The 25,634-nt window shown below is 39.7% G+C and overlaps 1 protein-coding gene across 2 annotated transcripts; it reads left to right on the forward strand.

The window, feature by feature from the left end:
* The first annotated feature begins 1,491 nt into the window (after window positions 1-1,491).
* Window positions 1,492-4,935, forward strand: stmn1a (stathmin 1a). Of its 2 annotated transcripts, none has more exons than XM_053334239.1 (5): window positions 1,492-1,548; window positions 3,344-3,381; window positions 3,487-3,659; window positions 3,801-3,992; window positions 4,096-4,935. In XM_053334239.1, the coding sequence occupies exons 2-5, from the start codon at window positions 3,372-3,374 to the stop codon at window positions 4,168-4,170; spliced, it is 450 nt and encodes a 149-aa protein (XP_053190214.1). In that variant the 5' UTR covers window positions 1,492-1,548; window positions 3,344-3,371; the 3' UTR covers window positions 4,171-4,935. The 2 variants fall into 2 exon arrangements, with proteins under 2 accessions (XP_053190214.1, XP_053190213.1); XM_053334238.1 differs by having other exon boundaries at window positions 1,515-1,548; window positions 3,484-3,659.
* The last annotated feature ends 20,699 nt before the right edge of the window (window positions 4,936-25,634 follow it).

The raw sequence follows: 25,634 nt of genomic DNA on the forward strand, positions 1-25,634 counted from the left end.
GATGGTAAAAGTAAGAAAATGTGATATAAGATATAACTGTGATCTGGTATTTTTGTGACATTAGCTTATAGATCATCAGGGTGAAAAGATAAATTAGCTTTCATATTTCATCTTCAGGGCTTAATTTCATCTTTTTTTTAAACAATGTGTCCTTTAAAGGGCGACTGTCAGCTCACTTGAAAATTATATTAAGCCTGTTTTCTCCAAGGATGCAATTTTTGACTGTCACGTCAAACGTCTTGTAAACACTAGAGGTGAAAAACACACAATGGACTGAGTTTATATCACACCACAACAGCAGCACCGTCCTCTGATTCCTTTACAGTTCTGGCTGGTGTGCCGGCCCTCAAAATGCAGCATTACAGCCCTGAAATCATGCACCAGTTGTTATTGCTAAATCAGCTTTGTTAAGTTAGACAGTAAAGGCTATGTGTGCTGATGTCACTGATCAGCAGAATAAGAACACTGGGCTGCAGATTCAGTTTGCTTTAAGGGTATCTGGTGTCCACATGTCTCACTTAAACATGGTGCCAGGAGACAGGACTCAATCTTACCAGTACAGCAGCACAGTCATCCTTCTCATACATCCTTATGAATTTACAGTATCACCTGTGTTACAAGATTTCCCAATAAGAATCTCATGCATCTGTATGTCAAATTACATTTACCTCACTACTGTTTCTGCTCCTTTTTCTTTTCCTCACAGAGGGGGTCAAAGGTCAGGGTCAGAGCTGATAGAGCTCAAAGACACAGTGGGGATACAGGGATCTGCGTGAAACTGCATGGCCTGTCTAAAGACTAGCCTCTTTTAGTCTTGTTCTCCTCTTATGTGGACATTATACTCCACACTATTATACATAGTCTCATTACACTGTGGGTGTGAATGGCCCTAAATCTAAAATTACCAAACATATCAAAATGTGTATTTCTAGCTATCATAATGGTGATTTGGTTTAGATTTTGTGGCTAAGAGTCTCCTGTGCTTCTATTTAATCAGATAGTCTCTACAACATATCATCTAGTGCTGTATGTATACTATAACCCTGAAATCATGTAATTTTTCACTCATGGACATGAACTAAACCTTTTATTTCAAACTCATAACGTTTCAAACACAAAAAAATAAAGCATTTGAGACAATGAACCTTTCTAAACCCCCTCATATTAATTATTGGGTGGGGCAATAATCACTTTGAGGGGAATAATAAACTCCAAAACTACAATAATGCATGATTTTCTTACATAAGCTTTTACAGTAGGCTATAATAAATTCTAACTTCACATCATTTGCTATTTTTGTCACGATACACTCTATTAAACACATGTTTTTGTAGCAGAGTAACTGAAGCTCATTGTCTCCACATAAAGTCACAAAAAACTACACTTCCCAGAAGCACGTGGGAATTGGGGGAGCTAACCAATAGCTGGCTGCAAACGACGTGACGCCACTCACATTGGTCCATTTATGTGCGAGCTTTTTCCAGCTCGAGCAGAGAGCTCGCGGCAAACGGTGTGAGAGAGGAGCACAGCATCCACAGCTTGTTGAAGGTGGGTGTGACACACAGCATCTTTATTAAGATCAGAAAAGTCACTAGGGAATGTTTTTAAAGTCTAGAAATACGAACAAAGCTAAATGAATTATGTTGTAAAGAAATGCAGCGGAGAAATGTTTAATATTTAATGTTAAATTGAGTTAATTGCTTGAATTTTTGTTCATGCTCTTATCTTGTGAATTGCGTGTTTGTTAGTTAGTTAGCTCGTGTGCTACGCTAACACCGTAGCTAATAAGTTGTTTTCGACCTTTTTTTAAGGCTTTTAAAAATATGTTGAATTATTTCAATTGAAGAAAAAAGAGGCAGTAACGCTGACTGGTAGTGTGCTTCATGGCGGGTGGTTGGGTCTCTATTGTATGGTGAAGGAGACACTGGCACAGCACCGACAGACAGGCAGGCAGGCAGACAGACAGGAGGAGACTTTTTTTTTCACGTCGGTTGAAATTTGTAGGCTGCTGGCACATTTTCCCAATTCTTACACACACCCTCCATCTCACCACTGTGTGTGTGTGTGTGTGTGTGTGAAAAGCTTTATTATTCGACATTTTCTGTGCAAGCAACCTGCCGTCAGCTCGTCTTTGTTCGGAGCTGTCGGTCACGTCGCTGTCAAAAGCGCCTTTGTTTGATGCTGCTTGTTATGCTTCGAGCTAATGACACCAGCAAACTCACTGAGACCTGTGTCCAAAAACCAGAGGAGACGCATCGTCATTGTCAAGAGAGAGGAGGACATTGTTGAAGAAGAAGAAAAGGAAAAAGCCAACCGAACCGTGGGTGGTGTTTTTTTTTTGTTTTTTTTTGGTGCGAGGTGTGGACACCAGCCAAATCTTAATTTTAATTGGGTCATAATGAGATTTTTTAAATCATTTTTTCCATCTCATATTGGACCCCAACACCAATTAGAGCCACATTTTGCTAGTTTGATGCCTTTTTTTAATGCAATATCAGGGGAGGGGTCTTTCCTTTTCAATGAACCCAGCTGGTTTTTGCTGGTCGTTTTCTCACTCACATTGACCACATGACAGCTGTTGGTCACGTTTCCTAAAATATATAAAATAAAATAATTAAAAAAAATGGATGGCTTTTTAAAAAAAATTTGACTCTACATTAGACTAGGATTAGTCTACACCAGCTCCCCCTCCCTGCATGGTTAGTCGGCTGTTGTTGTACACTTGTATTACCACCCCACCTCCTCCTCTCTCTCCTGTGGCTCAAACACATGGTGTAAGGAACAGGTGCTCCCTGGTGATGATTATGATTTCCCCAAGATATGATCACCGTTCTCTAATTTGATTTCATATTAACTGGTAGTTGGAGGCTGGAGGGTGTAGTAGGCCTGTCTGCACCTGGCACTGCCTGCTGTGCCCACCCCTCATCACAGCCTTTTGTTTCACACAGAACGTGGCTTGTGTGGTTGATTAACAATTAAAGTGCGCCTCTTTTTCTTTTCTAAATCCCTTCTCTCCTAACGGATCGGTTTGATTGCACTCAGATTGATTTGAATGTCACTGCTGCCACAAGTTAGTAGATAAACAATGGGCTGTGTGTCCTGCAGGCGTTTGAATGCCTGAGCCGTTGTGTGAGGATTGATGGGCGGTGGTTGGTTGCAGTGCTGGAGATGGCCAGAGGGTGTCGGCTGTGTTTTAGTCTGGCTTTTTTTTTTTTTTTTTTTTTAAGGAGGTGGTTGCTAGGAAAAGTTGTGAAAGAGCCGCTAGAGGTCACTCATTTAAGAGGATATGAATTAATCACTGTCACAATCTGACTGTTTTTCTGTATCTGCTCCCCTTTTCTAGGTAAATTGACCTGCATCGCACTCTTAAGATGTCTGAAGGTGAATTATATGTACTTTTTTTTTTTTAAATAATGGAAATCATATTCTAATGGTTTAGTGTCTGAATGCGTCATCTTTCTTTTTTCTTTCCTACCCTTGCAGCAGAGATCCAGGTCAAAGAGCTCGATAAGCGGGCTTCCGGCCAGGCCTTCGAGGTCATCCTGGCTGCTCCTGCCCCAGACGCCAAGGGCGATTTCCCCCTGTCTCCTCCCAAGAAGAAGGACGTCTCGCTGGAGGAGATTCAGAGGAAGCTGGACGCTGCAGAGGAGAGACGCAAGGTACAAAAATATCTTCAATATAACAAACTTTGAACCCAGATAGCCCCATCAATACTTACAACAGTCTATCACACATTAGAATACAAATGGTGGGTGTTGGGTAGGAAAACTAAAATATGACTGGCTTTTTTCTTTGTTCAGAATCATGAAGCCGAGGTTCTGAAGCACTTAGCTGAGAAGCGCGAGCATGAAAAGGAAGTGCTACAGAAAGCCATGGAGGAGAACAACAACTTCAGCAAGATGGCAGAGGAGAAGCTCAATCAGAAGATGGAGGCCAACAAAGGGAACCGCACAGCAATCATGGCAGCGATGAATGAGAAATTCAAGGAAAAGGTCAGAGCTTTCACACCATGATCATGATAAATGAAGCATTTTGCTTTGCAGGATGTTGGAACTTGACTTTGCTTTTTTCTTTTTCCTATCTATTGTTACACAGGACAAAAAGTTAGAAGAGGTGCGCAAGAACAAGGAAACCAAAGAGAACTCGGAAGAAGGCACTTCGGAAGACTGAGAGTCACCAACGGGGGATTGTATAGGGTTTTTTACGTATCCAAAGATTGATTTATTTTTTGTTTGGCCAGTATTTTTGTTGTGTTCACTATCCACCTTTTTGAAAAAGAAACAAGTTCCACTTTGTGAATTTTTTCAATTTTCCTGCTATAAGTGTACTTGCGCTGGTTTTACATGTGGACCCCCCCCACCCCCTTCTCTTCTTGTCAAGTCTAATCCATTTGATATGTAGCTTGTCAGTGCAGCTTCTGCCCTTTTTGAAAATTAGCAGTGTGTACTTAACCTTTTTTGAGGAAAAGCATGTTTCTATGCATAGGTCTCTTTTCCCTGCCTATTTCATAGTGCATTTTGAAACCGTCCTTGTGAACCACACCTGTTCTCTGCACTTAACTGTATATTAAAATAAAATAAAGTAGCACAAGGATCGATCAAGGCATCTTGGCTGTTATACATACAGGTGTTTTAGTGCAGCTTTGCTACCCAGACTCTGCTAGTCTTGCTCCTGCAGATCATGTTTTTGTGCCACTGCTGATTCTTAGCTTTTTGTAAAAATATGATGGGAGGGTTGTTTTAAAGCACATGACTTCTTGCTGTACAGCTGTGAATTAACATGCCAGACAGGTGAATAATGGATGCCATCTGGAACATCACTGAACAGGGGTCTACACATGGAATGCATATGAGCAATACACTTCGGCATCTCAATAGATTCAGTGGCTAGTTGACTTGAACTGTTGTACTAAAACAAATAAAACGTGCAAACATACTTTTGTCTGGTGTTGAAATTGCTGTCTGTGTGTCTTACAGTGGAAAGTGATAAACAAATGTCAATATAAATGACTAAGCAGATCTGCACTTGTAACTGAAATGTCAACTTCTTGGATATTAGCATCTCAAATAATTATACATTGGCTATATAAACATAATGGAATACAGTGAATGATACACAATGTATGTTGCTCCCTGCTGGAGGAAAGGTGTAAAAACTGGCCAAGTACCTCAAGTGTTCATTACATGTTCTATAGTCAATATTAAAAAGTGGATCATTATCAAAGACAGTTAATACATCTAGAAAGATCATTTTGCTGATTACACATGACACCACAACTAGTCGTTTCTATGGGCCTTCTTCATTAAAACTGCAGTCTTTGCCTCCATCTAGTGGTAGTTTGATGAAAGTGCCGCATATATCAGACATTCTTCACAGTTCAGTCAAATTAAAAGAGACGCCATATTTAGGATTCATGCATGTAGATAGATGTTTGAATATGGAATGAATTGTATTCTGGGTGAATAATAAGCAAATCTTGAAATAACTTGTAATGTTTAGCTTTATGTGAAGTTGGACATAGTAATTAAACACAGAGGCAACACAGAGCTATCAGGATGATGTGCTCTCACATGCCCGGCGTTTACAGCCACACACACAGGCACGCACAGTCACTCACTAGTGCACACTCTTACTTGCTCACTCCAGCTTCTGGGAGATTGTAGCTTATTTTACAGGTGTCAGAGAGCCGCTATCACAATATGCAGGAGACTCCCAGAACTTCTGGGAGAGTTGGGATGTTTGCAGTTTGTTCAGAAAAAGTGACTTCATCCAGAATTTTCTTTCTTTTAAATAGATTTGAGGCTTTTGAGAAAACATTAAGGGCTTCATCCCCAGGAGCCACCCCTTAGCTCTGCCCCTGGTCTGGTGTCTATGAGATACATACAGTACAGTATGACTGTAAGGTGTATTTAAGTACAAATAAGATGGAAATAACTAGTACCTATAAGCTATAGATTCACTTACAAAAAGTAAATGCAATCTTGGTATCCATCATGTCACACTGATGTGGCTCAATCACAAATTTGTGATATGGCGCACTCCATCTTTAGAGCCTTCATTTGGGTAAAGAAAAACTCCCAACGATGATGATCGAATGATTCAGCAGTGGTGGAAGAAGATATTCAGATTATTTAATTTTTGAGTAAAAGTAAAATGCAACACTATAAATACTCACTTATAAGTAAAGGTCCTGCTTCAAAATCTAAAAATGCACAAGTATTAGTAACAAAATGTACTGAAGCATTAAAAACAGCAGCAGTTATTATGCATAATGGCTCCTGTGAGGGTTGGATCATTATTATTGATGCACTGACATGTAAGCAGTAGTTAAATGTTGTAATCAGTTGAGGTAGAGCTCAGTGTATCTTCTTTATGTACTACTGGGTAGTTTATTATCATCAAAGTATCTTAAGTAAATGTAATTCATTACTGTCCTCTATAGTGTTTTAGATAGGCACATAGACACTATGACACAATCTGAATACTGCTTTTTGTTTATACTTTTTATTCTCATTATATCTGACCTCAAAGTTCCAGTTCTGTTTTTATATAACAGACTAAGTGAAATTGGGTGTGCTTTTTTCTAGCAATCAGTCTAAGAGACCAGAAGAGGGCAATGTTGTTCTTTTACTACCTCTCTTCCTGCCTCTCTCCAAATATCAGTGAAATGACTATCTTTAAATCTTGAATTAAGCACATTTCCCCCCACAAAAAGCCGACTTGAAGCAAGAAGTTTTCCAAGCTCCCCACTAAACTGTAATCAGTGCTGTTTTGTTGCATCACTCAGTGACTGTGTGAGTAATTGACTCGATTTCTCAAAAAGCGGGGTCACGTAGCCTCATTGCATATGGCTTGCCTCCAGGAATCCATATGGCAAGAAACTAAAGTTGCTGATGTAGTCTTGAATGGTGGCTACGCAGTATGCTGAATGTGATGCAAGACATACTCCCATCCCTTTCTTAAGTAGCAAGACCACAATTTATTTGGAGTACTCAGTAGACATAACATTTCTGTTTTCAAACTTTTATTTACATAAAACAATAAAAGTATAATCAACTAAATGTGTGTTATAAAACTTTGAGTACGTATTATGCAGAAGGCCCTGAAGCATTTTCCATAAGCATGTTTAATACATTCATTATTGGATTGTGACTACAGTTGCCGTAAGCATCATTTTATTGTTGCAGCTGCTCAACAAAACTGAAAATTTCTAATTGTTTGACAAAGAATTCTTACCTCCAGGTGCACTTAGTCTCTTTTTCAAGGCCTTTCAACTGCATTTCTTACTGTTTTTCTAAATGGATGCTCATTCCAGTCACTCAGTTGCCATGGAGATCAGTTGTCATCATTTGACCAAATTTCAGACATCAGATAATATGTAGCTGTATGCAACTAGTTCATATGATGATAACTGGGCAAACTACATATGCAGAGGAAGACCTTGAGTGGCAGTTGAAAGCTTGGGAAAAAAACAAGTAAAGGAACTTTGAGTTCAGGGTTTTTTTTTTTTTTTTTTTAGCAAGGTACTGTTTCCAATGTGAAGAATGAAGGTTCATGCTGAGTTGTAGGTCATTTATGTATTGTTAGTTGATTGAATCTAAATATATTCTATTTCATTCTATAAAACAGCCAGCCAACAGCTGTGAAATACACCAATCAGCCATAACATTAAAATCACTTGCCAAATATTGTGTAGGTCCCCCTCTGAAGGTGTCCTCTTGTGTGTGGCACTAAGACGCCAGCAGCAGATTAAGTCCTGTAAATTGTGAGGTGGGGTCTCCATGGATGTTTATTTTTCCAGCACATCTAACAGATGCTCATTCAGATTGAGATCTGGGGTGTTTAGAGGCCGAGGTCAAACTACAGATCAGGCCACCTTCTTCCATTGCTGCATGGTTCAGCTCTGATGCTCATAAGCCTTCTGTAGGTGCAGTGGTCAGAATGGACACTCTGGTCTGTGGCTACACAGCCCCATACGCAGCAAGCTTTGATGCACTGTGTTCTTGTTCTTCTGGACACAATATGCTTAGAGCTACGGCTCTTCCCAAATCCAAGAACGACGCCCGACAGCCACCAGAGCTCACAATGTAGCAGTTTATTTTCAGAAACTTCAGAGTTGAGCAATGCTCAAAACTACTAACAAAACTAACCCCAACCATAAATGTTCCTGACAAAAAAGACATTGAAACAAAAGACAGAGCTCTCACCTAACTAAAAATAGTTTGCACAAAGAAAAGTCTTCTCACTCCCACTGATTGTGACTGCTACTTTTTAGCTATTTACAGTGTACAATGATCTACCATCTGCTAGCAGGAAAGATGCTTAACAAACTTGGCTTACAACTCAACTCCAAAAAAAAAACCTCCCAAACTAAACCACTCAAGTACTCTCAGCTAACACACAACTCTAGGTTCAGCAAGAGGGCCTCCATTGTTGGGGAGGAGAGAGGGGAGAGAGGTTGGAGCAGGCATCAGCTGGTGTTTAAATCATCTGCATTAGCCAACCAGCCAGCAGCTAACCCATCACCTGAGCCAATCAGGGAACACCACCTGTAACTCATCAACACATACAGTACAGAGGGGATTGTTGGATTTAACAGAATGTCGATAAAGCATCGGCCATCATGTTCTCCAAACCCTTCTTGTAATGAATACTGATATTAAAAAAAGAGACCGGTGCAGTCAGAAACATGAGTGGGTTGTGGTCAAAAACAACAGACAGGAAATGGACCGAAGATACACAGCAAAATGTTGTCAAGCTAATAGCAAGCATGGTCTCTTTTTCAGTAGTTCAATAGTGCAGCTGGGGTTTTTTAAAAGGCTTTTTGGAGAAGTATCTGACCACATGATCAATGCCATAGTCATCCCACTCCAGGAGCACTGGTATCAATTACCAGTGTAAATGGATGGCAGAAGTTTGGCATTCCTCTGACCACCTGAATGGTTTCAACTTCGTCAACTTCAAGACCTGACTGGTCACTTGCTGCCTAATATCCCTTGACAGTTGCCATTTTAACAAGATAACCAATGCTATTCATTTCGCCTGTAGGTGGTTATTAATGTTTTGGCTGATCAGTGTAAATGCATTGAGGTAAAAAGTAAAATATGTCCCTCTGAATTGCAGTGAAGTAAATGTATAAAGTTAGATCAAATGCGAATACTCAAGTTCAATTACCTCAAATTGCACTTAAACACAGTACTTATATTAGTAACTTTCCACCATAGTGAGGAGATAATAACAGAAAGTAGAAAGCAGATATGTGGGTCCATAACACCTCAAACACCCTCAAGAACCCCTGGGACTCCTAGACTGGGAGCTGCTGTCTCAGCCTACCTATTAACTGTGAAATATCATTTTAAGTCCTGCTGAAGTACTCTCAAACCACATAAACCCACATTAGAGCCCTGCTGTCGGCTTCTCACAGAGACTACCTGGCTGAAGATTTTAGTTCCACAAGATTTGATGTAAAACCAGCTTTACTAGACACAACACTGCAGGTCCCATTTTATTCAGCTGAGCACAGTATTAACTGTGTAGACTGGGCACTCATTATGACATACAACTTTTGGGAACACAGCCTGCAGAGAACTAATAGCATGCATTTACTGCAATCAACCCTTGTTTTGTTTGGCTAGGCTCATTTACTTAGGAAATGAAAAGATACTCACTCTCTGAAGATGATCCAGATGATTTAAGTTGCTTTTAGGCATTTTTGGCTTCTCACCCCCATTAAAGATGCAGTAATTTTACTCATAAAGAATAGTTTACTCATCATGTGCTACTGCTACTACAACTATTCTAGCTGTTGGTGATGTCCTTGTTGCCCAAGGAGGAGAGTTAAGTCTAAGAAAATAACTCCAGATGATGCCAGTTTGGATTTGGAGATTATATATTTTTAAAACAAACAATACATGTGATGCTTGAAAGACAAGGACATCTGTTATTACATCCATGGTGGGTCTTAAAAGGGTCTAACAAAAAGATGCCATTGGTTGTATTATAGGGATTGTAGGATTCAGTGTTTCAGGGGCATGGTCAATACAAAAGATTAAAAATTCTTACCCTCTGCTGTTTCCATTTTGACCACTCTTGTTTCGAGTACCTCTGTGGATGGTATTGTTAACGTTCAGCACTTTGGCTCAGACTGAAATATGTCAATGACAATAGACCCTTTTCATGGCTGACATTTTAACTTGTCAAAGCAGGAACAGCACAGGTGGAAATAAGAACATTAATGATGGCTGAATTCCATTTAGGTGAGCCAATTTCAGCGTCCTGGAATAATGCACACTCACTCACTGTAGGCTTACTTGGACAGTTATGGAATGGAGCCATCATTAATGGGATCATTTATACCTTTGCTTTTACTGATGAGAAAAAAAGATCCATTGGATGGACAAATCTAAATTATTTTGGTGATCCCCTGATCATTCCTTGTACACCTATGAGATTGACATTTGTGGTTTTAGCAAATTGTCCTGACAAGTATTGGATAGATTATTATGACATGTTAATTCAAAGTACCACTGTGTTGAAGTAGAGCCTTCACAGACTAGCTAGCATGGTTGTAGACTCATGCCTGGTCTTGTTAATCTGTCATCTGTGGGAACTACAGCTTTATAGAGGTGCCATAACACCACCCCCAGTGCCCCCTTTTATTATGAACCAGTGTCTACTTGTGACTCATCATTACAGATGATAGTCGTAATGTGGACATAAATTATGAGCAGTTTAAACAAGGACTGATTGTTTTATTAGATGTATTTTTTAGAATCCAAGAGATATGCAATTATCTGGTATTACACAAGCAAAAAAGACGTACAACTACAGAAACAGTACCTATCAAAGACTTCAACACACCTACTCTTTCAAGGGTTTTTCTTTATTTTTTACTATTTTCTACATTGTTGAACAACACTAAAGACATTGCCTAGATGACAGCTTTACACACTATTGTCAGTATCTTAACCAGCATCACGAAGTAGTCCTTGTATGTCAGAAAAACACAAAACAATATTAGATAACTTTGTATAATCTTTGAACCTCTAAGATGTATCACGTCTAACTGCTGCTTTGAGTTTTTTCAGTATCTTACAAACAATAAAACTATAAATCCATACTGTATAGAAAAGGAACATCCTTACGCCGCCACATGCTCATCTTATCTTCTTCCTTTTGAATTTTGTTTCATTATTTTTGTTTATTTAAAGAGAAACATGTTGAGCCTGGTGAGATCACAACAAAGGAGAAGGACGTTCCTCCCTGTATCTCCTTGAGTAAACATTAATGCAGAATGAGTTGAGTCTATCTGACATAATCTTAATGAAAATGTCTGTGGGGAAACAACAAATAGGGCCAAGCTAAGGCCGGGACAACAGGGAGCGTAAAAGGTGTGGAGAGATAGACTAGAGGCGTAGGGAGGGATAAGGGGAGCGGTGTTGAGCAGGGTCAGCGGTGTAACAGGCATATTAAGACTGAGAAACACAGATCACGAAAGATGATGAGTAAGAGTGAGATAAATCCAGGATGGGGAGACACGGGAGGAAGAATGATGATTTCGGTCGTGAAAACACTATTACAGGGTTGACTGAGTTTTTAATGTAGCGAAGAGACGCTGTTAATATTAAAAGGAGCAGGTGGTTGAACATGTGTAGTGATAAGGGAGGGGGACGATATCAGCCGGGGCTTGACCGATGTTGCTTTTTAGGACAGATACTGATCCAGAGTGGAAAGACTGTGGCTGTAATTCAACATCTAGAATTTTGTCCTCAGAGTACTTAACTGCATAGTTTAGGCTTCAACTGATGCAATTTTGTTAAGGCTAATATATAACACATAACTGATAAGATATGGATATTTTAAGGTAAGCATGCATTGACCCTACGGTTGGAAGAACCGACTAGGGGGCCCCAGTGCAAAAATGAGCTGCTAGGCTCCTATTAAACCACATTGTCGTCTTAGGTCAGTGTGTACAATTATTCTAATCTACCTGGCCTCAAGTTTGCCTCCAGATTAGATAGCAAAGCAGAACCCACTTGAAGATCCTATTAAGGATAAACGATATTGTGCTATCGTGGTGCAAATGCAAATTCAATTTAATTAGCAACATCCAGTAAAACACCAGTAACCTTGGAGTTTCTCCATCTTTTACTCTGATTCTGATATCTAATATTCAGGATTTAGGCTAATATGAAGGCAGATGAGCACCTGCTGCCACTTTACAATGGTCAGAATTCAGATAGACGTCTAATGTATTTGTTGAGCAAAGTTCTACCTGAAGCAAAACTCATTTGCTGTGAATTCCAGGTAAATTAAGACTTTTGTTAAACTAACGCATTATCATGCACATAAAGATAGCGTTTCTAGGCTCTGGTAAAGTAGAATAAAACATCTTTATGGATTAAAAATTCATGATAGAAAGAATTGACCTTGTTTGCAGTTGGAGGTGTCCTACCTATCGCAGTCTTGGTCTATGGGGAAAATGCTTTTTGGGTTGCAGAGGTCTTTTTACAGTATTGCATGTGGCAGCAACATATCCAGCTCCCTTAATACATCTATGCATATGAAGGTGAGGTTATACTTGAACCATTTTCAAACAGTAATTCTCATTTTTGCAATAGAGGAGACTTTGGCTTCCCTGAGCTTTTCATAGTTTCAAAAACACAGAGCTGATTGCACCAGCTGTTTGCAACTTTACCACACAAACTAGTTCTTATGTAGAGATTTATTTTTACTTAACATCTGCTGCATTGCTAACTGAAGTAACTGAACAAAACAAAAAAATCTAATTTAAGCATTCAAATAAAACCCATTCAGAGTTAATGATGTGAAGGATGTGTACTGGAAAGATTTGAAATAGCTTCTTTAGAAAAAAACAACAAATGCCTAAAATGTCATCCCAATAACTTCAGACAGAATGACCAAATAATGTGTTGAGTTATAAAAATCTGATATTTCTCCACTCATATGAAACTGTATGAATTATTAACTCTGAGACCCAAGTTTATCCATGTGTGCATGTATATAGATGTATATGTATGCAAATGTATAAAGGTATTAGGTTTGATCTACTTTATTGTTTGCCCCCAAAACTGCTACTTTTGGAGGTTTCACTACTATACACAGTTGATTACTAGCTAATGCTGCATTCATGTCACTCATGACTGATGCATTCACATAGGTATATTGTCACTACACACTATTTTTAACCCTCATTTGACTAACTTTGTAATCTTGTAATCATCTTTGTCCTGTGTGAACACTCACAAGTTATAAACACTGGAATATTCACCATCTATCCCATCTATCCCATCTCATGAGCATCAGACAAGGCTTTAAATTGTACAATCAAGTAAATCATCCAGTCACTGAAATCAGTACGCTTCCCCATAACTCAGCCATAGGCAACTTATTTACAGATTCATGGGCAAAGGGACAGACATTTGATTGGAGTGACTTTTCATCAAGAAACTCTATGCAAACAGTGAGGTTTGGTGATCGGGCCTTGTTTTTGGAATGAGACATTACTATTGAGTCAGAGCTGTCAGGATTTCATAACTACTGAAGTCATGAGTCAAAGTCCCTGAATGTAATCTTGCCCTGAGCCTTCCAAAAATATGATTTTTTTCATATTTTATGTGTTAAATTGTTCAATTATATCTTCAGTGGATGTTTTCTCTCTACAGGGTCTGACTGCAGTTTAGTAGCTGTCTCCAGAAAAATATTAAATTAATTCATTTTATTACTTTATTATTATTATTATTATTAACATTTGAAATAGCCTGAGTAAAAAAAGCCTTGTGTTGTGTTGTGTATTCATACATTTAGAATGTAAACTCTCTTCTTCAGATTCAAAGCCCCCGCATTGTCAGAATCAATACAAAGGACATGCCTTTTGTTTCTTCAATAGCAGCTACAGCATTGCTTTGAGCTACATAATGCAGAAACACATTAACTCTCATTGTAATGGGCAACAACTTTCAGACACATATCTTAAAGAGGAACTCCAAACTTTTTCTTTATTGTTGCTCTTTATAACAGCATAGACTTTTCTCTTTTCTGCATGAATAGTGAAAGACTGGTTGACCATAGCTCCAGTTTGTGCCTCATTCCTCTTCAATATCAGTACAAACAACACATTACCCTGACATATATTGCTTTATCCAGAGCTTAACATGACACAGCAGGGCTAAGACTATGTACTGGCAGACACACACACACACACACACACACACACAAGCACACACACAAGCTTTATCTCAATTCAGCGGTCCCTATCCATATGCCATGAAGCACCGCTCCTGTCGCCTAGCAACCTTGACAGCTGCAGTTGACAATCATGACACAGCTAGTAGACATGGGGCCAGAACTTTTAATTTCATCACTGTGGCAGCTGAGGTCCAGCAGCACCACCAGAGACTCCCTGGTCAGCTGAACCAACATATACATAAACACATTTTCTAAGGCTGAATATGTATTATTAACACTGGGCAAGCAGACACCATGTTATTCACCTTCCTATCATTTATTTATGTTGTAAATCTTTATAAAGGCTGCTGTAAATGAAATAAACAATTTATTTAACGATGACTTTTATTAATTCATGCAATATTTTTGCATTTTTCAACTAATCTGTGGAGTAGAGAGAAGTGTGATGTTCTGTCTCTGTCTCTCTGCAGCAGCAGCGTACCTGCTGACAGCAGCAGCTCAGCTTCAACACACCTACCTGACTGTACTGTGACAAAATCATCTCAACTCAAAGCTCCACTAACACTTTTTTCTCTATAAAAATTAAACCCCCATTGGCAGACAGATGCTGTAAATGTAGTTCTTCAGTCTGTGATGTAGCTAGAATAAAAATCCAAACTGGTATGTAGCTTAATAAAATCAATAAAATCAATTAATCAATTAAACAACATTTAACAAAGACTAATCAGGTCATTTTAATACATTTATATTCATTGAAATGTGGTGAGGCAGCTCTGTCGTTCTGTCCAGTAAAAACATGAGCCTTCACTTTACATTCAAACTAATGTGGCAGCTACAGTTGTTAGATTTCATCTGTGAGACCAACATCTATCTTCCAGAAGGAATTACATCATATATCAAAATGCTGCAGAGGCATTAGAGGCAGCAGTATATCACCAAAGAGCTGCAGATCAGTTCATTAGATCATGTTCCCCCCTCGCCCTGGGATGATGGACATTGACCGGCTGAGTCAGGAATGAGGCTCCTAGCTGCTGACACGTCACATGTCCGAAAACACACATTCTCTCTCTCTCTCTGAGCTGGTCTCCTAGTTCTGATTGTGCAGTGTATTTGTCTATATTTACATTTGTGTCATGGTGTGGAGTTCGGACACATGTCTATGATCATCACTTTACTTTGGACATTTGTAACACAGACTTTTGCTTTGAGAAATATACTGCCTGGAAGAGCTAAATCAGCTCTGCTACAACCCAGTGGACCCAAAGGAGACCATGTCCTTGTGCCTGTGCCTGAGAGGAAATGTCAAAAGCAGTGTGACAGGACACAGAAGCAGGGCAAACTCAGCTAAATACTAACCCAAACAAACCAGAAGTTCCAACCAATCATGCTGGCTAATATTCCTTCTCTGGACTGCAAATTGGATATATGCTATATAAATAAAGTTGAAAGTTGAAATTATGTAACACCCAATCAGAGCTGGTCACTTATTAACTGAGGCATGCATTTCCTCTGTAATAACACTGTGCTGCTAACTGTTTTGGTAAAAGTTTGTTATAATTGTTTCCACAGGAACTTTTAGATATACATATTTATCCTTTCTGCTGTTGTTGTTGTTGCACGGCTGTGGGCTGGTAGGAACACACATTAAAGCTGCATTGTTGCCATGGTTATGTGCCGTTTAGTGTACCTTGTGCACTGGCAGTGGTAAATCTTTGGACCACAACAACTGTTTGTTTGATTTTTTCCCGAATGGACAGCTATCAGTCATACACTGCAGTAAAACATCATAACAAATATCTACAAAATAACAAACCTCAGAAAGCCTTTGGTACGCTCCATCATCAGCGGTTGGTATAGTGTGGATATAAATGGTAAATAAGTGGTGTCAAGCGGAGGAGGATGTTTTAGTGTCACGTCTCTGTGAGCATCAGTTTTTTGTGTAGGTGTCAGCGAGGCAAGTATCTCTTCACTTGAAGCTGCCTCACACGTATCGATCAACAACGCAGCGTATTCAAACAGGCCTGCTGCGTGGTGACTTCGTGCATCACCATCACCATCGCCTAGTCATGCATACTTTTCTCACGTGGAGCGGTCCCACGGTAAAGCAGTGTAGGAGTAGCTCATCCAAACGCCTCAGTGATTAGAAGAGATGACCCACTGTTAAGCAGCTAAAAAAATCTCACCCAGTTTCCGGGGCACAGTGAGCCGTGACTACAATTTGCTCCCGCTATTGTGAGGAATAATAACTGATTGTTTGGTTTTTATCGCCCCTGTGATGTACCCCTCCCCTCCTCTCCCCCCGCCTCCCTTCCCTTTAGGGATCACTTCCAAAGTTGATTTATGCAAAGCCACTGTGAAAAAGTCATCTAAATCCTGACTGGTGAATGTGGAGTTGTTTTTCTAAGAGGTAAAGTACGCTCCTGGAAGCGGTGGCAAGTCGAAGCGACTCTGAGCTGCAATGATAGAGGGAGTTTTTGCAATGAGGAGCAGATAAACAGAAATGTGAATAGAAAAGAGGAACTTTACAGTCAGAGAACGCCGCTCGACGTCTCTGAAAATTGAGTTCTTTTCAAACAGTGAGGAACGTGTCTGGCGTCGGGGTAACTTGATTAAACTGGAAGAGTGCCTAATTACATCAAGCGCGCCTTGCTTGGGTGATTATTTGTGTATCCAAATACACTGAGGCAACATCTGCAAGTTTTAGATAAAGATTTATCAGAGGAAATATGAAAAGTAAATGAGATTCCAATTACCATCCGGTAGTGAGTCCCACATTGAGCCAGCAGTCGAGCCATCTTGGACACTGTTCTTGTGACATGTTGCAATACAGTAGATGCAGTTTAATTTAACGTTTAGGTGTCTGGCACTCCACAGTTCTAAGTTTTTGTCATCAAGTAAAAGGAGCAACAGGATGGAGGCTCTGAGTGACTCAGCTGCATCTAAATGTAATTTCTTTCTTATTAAAAAAAAGTAGCACTGCTATCTAGTTTTTCTTATTAATGCAACACAATGGTTGCTTAAACTACATCCGGTAAAAGCTTTTATATTCACAGCTACCAACACTAGCTGCTATTTATTCAGAAAAATTTCGGTCTTGGGGAAAAAGCACCCAATATAGAGCCCTTTATGTAGCGAAGTGGAAAGGTTAGGGTGATGGATGCAGGCTTTAGTTTGCGTCCTGTCATAGACCTGTAATTAACATTTGCCTTTTTATTAACCGTCACCGCAATCTTTCCCCTAACCTTAACCGTAAAGGTCCTCCCAAAAACACAACGTGATCAGTTGTTTAAACAAGCGATGCCGTACAACATATGTTTATGTTGGAGCGTCGAGTGACTGTTGTAATTATGACTGGAGCAAAAAAAAAAAGAAAGCAGACGACGTTGTTAGATGACTGTGAAGTTGGTGTAGGGAGGATTTTGGAGTGGATGGACGGGTCAACAAAACATCAGATCACCGTTTGAACTATTGAAACTATTTTTAGGGTTAGTAATTTTAACCCGAACTAAAATGTTTCTACAATCTTAACAGTATACTTATTCTAACCCATTCCTGATCTTTACATAAACCTAACCAAGTAGTTTCAGTAAATAAATCTAACCAAACCACCATACTGTAAGGACATCAACAGTGATTTCAAATCATGTCGTCCTGATGATAGGAATGTCAAATCCGACAATATTCATTAGCATAATGGAAGGTGGTGTTGGAAGTTTGTTCACAGTCACTACTTGTGGGTTGTTCTGTGGCAATTGATCATTGTTCATTGTGGCTAGTTTTGTTTGTGGCTAAATTGACACAACAAGTAAAGTTCTACTGGTGTTGCTTCTCCTTCAAAAGAATATTGGCTTGAATAAACTTTGATGGTGTAACAGCTAATGTGATAGCTTCAGCTGTAGTCCAACTAGAGTACACTCTGTTCCGTCAAAGGTCACATTACTCAGACTGGTGCACTGAAGCAGATTTTGGTCACAGTTATTGTTCTACCCTTCATATTGACTTCCTTACACAACTCTACAAGGACAATTCCACAGTTCTCATTCTACATATGGGCATGTGAGGATTGTTTAAGGACAGGCTTGAAAAAAGGTAAACTTATCCTTTTAAGGTGAACATTTTTTCCACAAATTTGACTGTTAATGTGTTTTGGAGAGTGTTTTCTTCCCCAAACAGTAAATATACTGCCTGCATAAACTTTAGCTGTAGCTACATACTGTAGCACCATACACACCAGTCATATGTGCCAAGTGTGTCTATGTGTATGTGTGTGTTCCTGTTTAGATTCATCTGACTCATCTCAGTGCTCAAAAAAGGACCTCCGGTTATTTTTATTTTCCTCACGTTCCACTCCTTTTTTTTTAACCTATGTCTCTGTACATTTATGATGTGGAGTCATAAAGCCAGGGGGTAAACGTAAACTATTCACTTAAGTTTACACACGTTTCACTCGTGTCTTTGCCTCGAGCTAATTTGTGTCTGTTCTCGAACATCATTCCATTTTCTAGCATGCAGTCGCTCCACCTTTAATATTCAGATTGCGTTCAGCCTCGACGCACCTTCAGACACAACAAACATACACACTTTTGCTGTTTTTGACAAATATACCTTTAGTGGTGCTAACAATGTATCGTCTGGCAGCAGAGGACCAGTGTTTGGATCATTTAAATTGTTTTCTGGGAAACGTGAATGTTTTGGTAATTCTTGTTTATTTTAAGATTCATTTCAGATTTTGATGTTTTGTGTGTGTGTACAAGTCAGACCCGCCCCCCCCCCCCCCCCCCCATACTGAAACTTTGTCCCCTAAAAGTAATATACTGTATATTCAAGGTTATTTGAATGTCTGATATGAAATACTTATCTGTGGTCCTGACTCCTGCCAACATTACCAAATTACAGCTCAAGTTATTTTGAATAAATTACATATATGGAGTCTATGCACATCATATTTTGTCAGCCTGTCCTCCGGGAAGAGATTACCACAGGATCTGTGAGAGAATCAAGGGTCACAGCTGCCCGACAGAATGGATTTTCCTTCTTATCATCTGTGTTTACATTCATTCTTGTAGATATTCAAGGTCTTAAATCCCATCACAAACACAGAATCAGTACCATGAGAGCCAGTGAGGTATAGAAAGAATGTTTTTTTTTTTTAATCAGGCAGCACTTCAGTCAATGCGTGTGTTTGATGTCACATATCATGTTTCATTGTTATGCAAATGGACCCAGTTTGAAACACAATGAAAGGTATTTATCGGTTCGGATCTGCATGCTAGCGGCGAATAGGTGAAAAGAGAAGGATTAAGAGGAAAATAAATAAATAAAAAAAGGCAGGAGGTGTGAAAGTGAGAGATTGAGGAGGGGGATAAATTTAGGAGAAATAAGGCGGCGTATTCTCTCGAAAAAAAGGAAAGCTGTGAAATGCTCCACAACTGACTGAACAAAACACTGAAATGATTTCCACTTCTCCTGGATACGGTCCCGGTTAGCCAGTGATACCCCCGCACAATGGGATAAATTGGTGGAAGGAGATATTCTTTATATATATTCTATCTATTCTTATCCTCTTAAGAAAGTGTGGGAAATTGAAAAATGAAGTCGAGATGTCACAGATCACCAAGAAAGACATGATCAGCTGGCTGAATGGGACCTCACATGCTTTGAATTCTATAACAAGACGGATAGATTTGCTCAGGCAGCCATTCAGGTTTTCTGAGCGCCAAGAAGTGGAACTGAAGGCCGGATATGTAGCATGGTGACAAAGCTCCTGAACCCATCGGACATTTTTTCTTTATAGTGATGAGGAACAGTCGTGTTACCATTTTGAAACACTCCACCAAAGCTTTTTTGACTCTTGTTAAAGAGCAGGAACAAGATGACTGTTACCCAACCGTAACCAACTGTTACTTGTAATGACGACAAAGGTACATTTTAACCCAAACCATGATCTGTCCCTAACCCTATCCGAAGCTAAAAGGGTATGTAATAGATTTCTTGTGATCTTCTGCCACTTATATACTATTATAATGTCCGATGTCTATGTTAATCATGGTCCTAGTCCCAAAAGGTTCCATGCCTGCTTCCCCTCTGAACTGATGTCTTGATCATTTGTGCATGGCCAAAAACAGCTGTGACCAATGTGTTGATTGTGTAGTCTTCATATTTTGGATCAAACATGTATGTATTTGAGACATTTTCATTCAAAGTAAAGAACAAGAAACAGTGAAATTCTACCACTCTAGTTTGATTACATAGCCTCCAGCTGCCAGAAGTCTGCCGAGGGCGAGTTTCCAGAAGCATAAAGAGTCTGTATAAGATAAATAAAGAGGTTTTTCTTTCTTTAACAGGAAGTCAAAAATATTCCAGTCGAGTACCAGATTATAAATATATACCTGGAAATGTGCATGAAACATCACCTTCAAAGATCTTCAGACATATTTTAAGGCATATAGAGACGCTTCTAAATCCATAATTTATTATTATGCAAATATTTTGATTTCAAAAGTTTCACGGCTGGACATGAGATGTCTCAGTGTGCCCTGGAGGCTTCAAGTTTCCATATCACACTTGTGTACGTTGCATACTGGACCATGATTTGCTCTAAACTAGTTGTGACATCAGAAAATGATCTTGCTCAAGTGCTTCTTAAACCTCAGATTTAAGGTGAGCACAGAGGGAAACAAATCCTTCCCTTCAGTGGAATGATGTGAAAACAGCTTTGTATCTCTCATGCATCATTCTGCACAGTCTCGCTCAAATAACAAGAGGAAAACACATTATTTGAGTGGAGGGGAATTTTAACCATAGCGGTGAAAATAAAAGCTAATGTTGCTCCAATGTCTGCTGGAACAGGGAAGCACTTGCTAACACGTTCGCCACATCAACTTCATAAGGCGACAAGCAGAAGATAAGATAAGAAATGATCATCTTCTTCTAATAAATGTCTTGGTGGTTGAATGTTCTGTTGAGGAAGGCTTCACAGCTTTAAGAGAAGTGTGTATTCTTGTTGTTTCAGCCTATTAGCCAATAATCTGTGATGCTTTCCATTTGTCCTACCTGAGCATCAAAATATCCCCTCAAAAAACTCTTGTCTGTGTTTTTCACAGTGTGTGTGCAAAGCTGCTAAGTATCTGTGATAATAAGAGGTGTAGAACAGATGCTGCCACTCATAAATGTTGCAGGTAGGGCTGAAACGGACAGACAGAATTCATCTCTGGAGAATGTTCCTGTTTCCCTGCAGGTAGAATACTGACTCTGAAAAGAAGAGGTGTCAACTCAACAGGTTCAAATTTTTTTCCCTCCACAGTCTATCCTTCTTTCTGTGAGGCGGTGAACAATCTACAACTTACCCACTGTGGGACATACTATATAGGTTGGAAACACTAGAGGATAATCTATTCTGGTCTTTTCCAAATGCTGTATTCACTGGGTTATCACCCATCACCATTAGCACAGATGTTTCATCAGCTAGGGGCTCTGCACACCATAAACAAAATATTCATTTTACTAGAGCGAGCCGTATGTTATGTTAACACATGCCATGAAACATATGGTGCACCAGGCATTCCAGCAACTTCTACTTCACTCTGTGGACTCTCTCGTTGCATATTTGACTTTAAATCACCCAGCAGCTCCTTCTCCCTATTCCCTTTTTATTTTCTGACTCTGAACTTTCGAGTTGTGACAAATTGATGGGGTTGCGGCGAAAGGCTTTCACAATGCTATAAGTTATACCGGGCGAAGGCCTTAAAACAATAGGCCATTAGCATACTTCCCCCCCCATCCATCAGCAGGCAGTGCCAGCCGCTGGCAGCCATTCATCACATCCGTGCCACCGAGCGAGCAGGCCTCAGGCCCACACTGCACTGCTTATAAAGAGATGTATGAATACAGCATGAACACGGCGGGCTGAGATAAAGACTAATATAACCCAATTCAACTGTGACCATGAAGATGAATGTGTTAAAAGAAAACAGCGACAACATGACTGATAGTTTTAATACAAGTGGTGAATCAGCAATCTGTGTTGAGGTTAGCTTAGCGTGTTTATTTTCATGTGCTGGGACTATAATGTGAGCTACTGTAAAGCCACTAAAAGCAGTGCCCTGTCTTCCCCCGGGGTAGAAAGTCTTGTGAGGCTCCTCCAGGCTGCTTTAATGCACACACTGTTTGATGCAGATTAGGTTCTCACACAGTTGCGTGTTTGTGTCAGAGCTCAGTTCAGTGCGGGACTCTGAGCTGGCGGCTGCTTGAGCTCCTGTCCATTAAGCTTTCTCTGGGGAGAGACAAAAAAATTAACTTTAATGGACACTTTTCTCTCGGAATACTAACTAGGGGCTCTTTACTAAGCACTGCCGTGTCTCTCAAAGTGTGTTTGGCTATTCTTGTTTATTTATTTCACTATGGAGGAGTTAATGCGGCAGCGTCACTGAACTGACAGACAGCCTCTACGAGCGCAGCGACCCCACCGAGGCCGCTCTCTCGCCACCCTGCCTCTCCTCACTATCCCCGTTTCCTGCTGAGCAGCTCTCTGTAACTGCCAATTAGCTAAAATTTAAAACCAATTAGAGCTGCTTTGTGCTCAGTAAATCTGATTATTAAAAGCCATGTACATCTTCTGTGCAATCAGCACCCAATGCTGTACTACAGACAGACTCCCATGCCAAACTTATCAGTCTGCTATCCAAGCCAGTGACTGCTTCACTACCCTCGGTCCCCCTCGCCTCCTAATATGACTATAATGACATTTGCGTAAGGCAATGAACAGTGTTGTGCCACGCTTTTTCAAGACTCCGCCACCCACCACACACATCACAGACGTTTTTATGACTCCTGGGTGTAATATTTCCTACATTTGCATAATGATGTCCCCTGTTTATTATAAACCTGTGCATCCATCTCACTAGGGCCCATTGAACAAGCAGTGGATTTGTACAAAATTAGAATGCAAATGGAATGTAATACTGTTGCACTACCAGTGATGGGCCAATAAACTACCTGACCCCTCCCCCCTCTCCTCTTTCCTCAGCACCTAAAAAGCAATATGCACCACAGTCACACAACTATGCACCACTTTAAACAACAAAGATGTCGTCAATCACACTTGTGGAGTAAAGTTTTCAGCAGGGCGGCTGTAAACAGGTAACATTAAAAATGCAATTCAATATTCTGACATTGTCGAACTGCTGACGTGACCCCTAAGTTAAGGCTGACTTGCTTCAAGGGATAAAAACATCTACTGTGTATCTATGGAACTCTTTCATAGTTAAATCAATAGATGAATTTATCATGTGTATGAATAATCCATCTTGAGTTTGAAATCTTTCTCTCAAAGGAGCAGTGAAGCCCTTGACCATGCAAGGACATTCTTTTTTTTTTTGGGGGGGGGGCAATCTATTCCCAGAATATTTCAAACATCATAACATATATATCTACACACTAATTAAGATGGGAGCTAGAAACCTATCTTTTTCATGCATGGCAGCTACAGTTTTGATAATGCTTTATCAAATACCACTGCAAACTAAGAAAACTTTTGATTATACAAAGAAAATGGCATTCCCTCATGAAATATTAATGCCCGTGTTCTATCTTTGTCCCTTTAGCTGGGTCTGAATATCAACTTTTTGGCACTCGGGCCATGATAGCATGCTCCACAGGGCTCTCTCACCCCTCCCAGAGCATTTAAATTAGATTAGTGGCAAGATAAATTCGACTGAGTCCGTAACGAAATGCGCTGTGACAAACGCTGACTCAGGTGGCCACAAGCAAATCAAGACAAAAATCACCATTGCGGTTCAAACCCAATACCCCGCCCCCACACGCACTTTTTTATTTTTTATTTTCCTCTCTGTGCCAGCAGAGTGTGAATCTGGCTTCTTACAGGAATGAAAACCCAGCATTTGTGATTGCAGTGAGATGACTCTGCACTGGTCATTTAACATTCTCACTACCTAGAAGTTTTTTCTTCACAATGAGACTCTCAACTTCTGCCTTCCCAGGGGGTGGAATACCTCAGGGATAGCATTTCATGGTTGGAATACATTACAATTTGGTACACTGTACCTGGAAAATATCCCCAATGCAAAGTAATGTTATTAAAATTTGAGGCGTAGAAGGAAAATGTTCCCCAGGTATTCTGTTTTACAGTGAATCTACAAGCCAAGGTAGATTCTCAGCAGTGATATTTTACTGTCCCGCTGTGAAAGACATCAACCGTGCCCATAATCTCAAGATTCTCAGGCCGTGAAAGGACGAACATTTCAAGTAGCAGGAGACTCATTTACCCAGGAAACACATTAACAGCAGCAGTCAGTGGAGCTGATGAAGGCCTGTAGTCTCGAAAGAATACTCCACTGATTTAGCATTGCAGTCCTGATGGACACATGATGGACAGCTGGAGAAAAAAAGATTGAAATCAATACTGCAGGACCAGAGATATCCTTATTTTTATTCACATGCATTTTCCTTCCTTGTCAAAACCTAGCATCCACATTACCCATGGTGCAATTTGATGAAATTCAATTGACTGTACAGATTCTGATGTTTTATGCTTGTAGTGTCTAATGTAACCTTGAGCAGAGATGAGGAGGTAACTCAACCACCTTCCCCAACCCAATTTCATTGACTGGTAAGATCAGTATTGGAACCCCAACACTTTTTCCAATGATGGACTATGTAACTTTCCAAAACTGACTTTGACTGTAAAAATGTCTTACATTTATTTTGGAAAACTATTTAAAAAAATTTGGTTCCATATAGTGACATTTTCTACTTTTCTTGTTTTCGTGGTAAAATAGTCAAACTTTTGGATTGTTAGTCTTTTAAATGTTCTCTCAAACTTTCCAGTACTTTTTGGATGTAGTGCAACACCATGAACAACATCAAGAAGAGACTGTCTGGAAGTTAGGGTCATCTCTTTTCGTATCAATTACTGCATCTCTCCATCCTCTCTCAAGACAAAAACTTGCCATTTGTTTGGACAACTCTTACTCGTTTGAAGCATTCTGAGACCCAATGTCACAAGACTGACATTTTGGAAGAGGAAACATTTGCTGCTGAATTTTTATATTCTTATTTTTTGTAAACTAAGGAATAGTTTTTACTCTCAAGGCCAAAGAAACAAAAGGGTTGTACAAAATACGATGGTATTTTGTACAACCCCTTTGTCTCTTTGGCCAGACTAAAGAAGAATTTTAAGGCACACAAGCAAAAAAGTCTACTTTGTACAGAAACTGAACTGAAATGAAATCTAGTTATCAATATCTAAATGTCTGAACTAACCGCAACAGCTTGAATCATGGTCTCGCTTCATCTGTTGAACTGCAATATTTATCCTGCAATGCTCTGGCAGAAAGACCTGAAATATTAAATAAACAACCCTATTAGACTGCTTTTGAAAAAATAATTACCATCCTAATCTAGACATA

The sequence above is a fragment of the Scomber japonicus genome, chromosome 15, assembly GCF_027409825.1.
Source record: "Scomber japonicus isolate fScoJap1 chromosome 15, fScoJap1.pri, whole genome shotgun sequence".
In the NCBI taxonomy this organism is placed as follows: Eukaryota; Metazoa; Chordata; class Actinopteri; order Scombriformes; family Scombridae; genus Scomber; species Scomber japonicus.

Bases quoted from the DNA above. Each gene is read 5' to 3' on its own strand.
- stmn1a (XM_053334238.1), top strand. The intron at 3,660-3,800 runs GTACAAAAATAT...TTCTTTGTTCAG, and splicing joins CTGCAGAGGAGAGACGCAAG to AATCATGAAGCCGAGGTTCT. The intron at 3,993-4,095 runs GTCAGAGCTTTC...ATTGTTACACAG, and splicing joins ATGAGAAATTCAAGGAAAAG to GACAAAAAGTTAGAAGAGGT.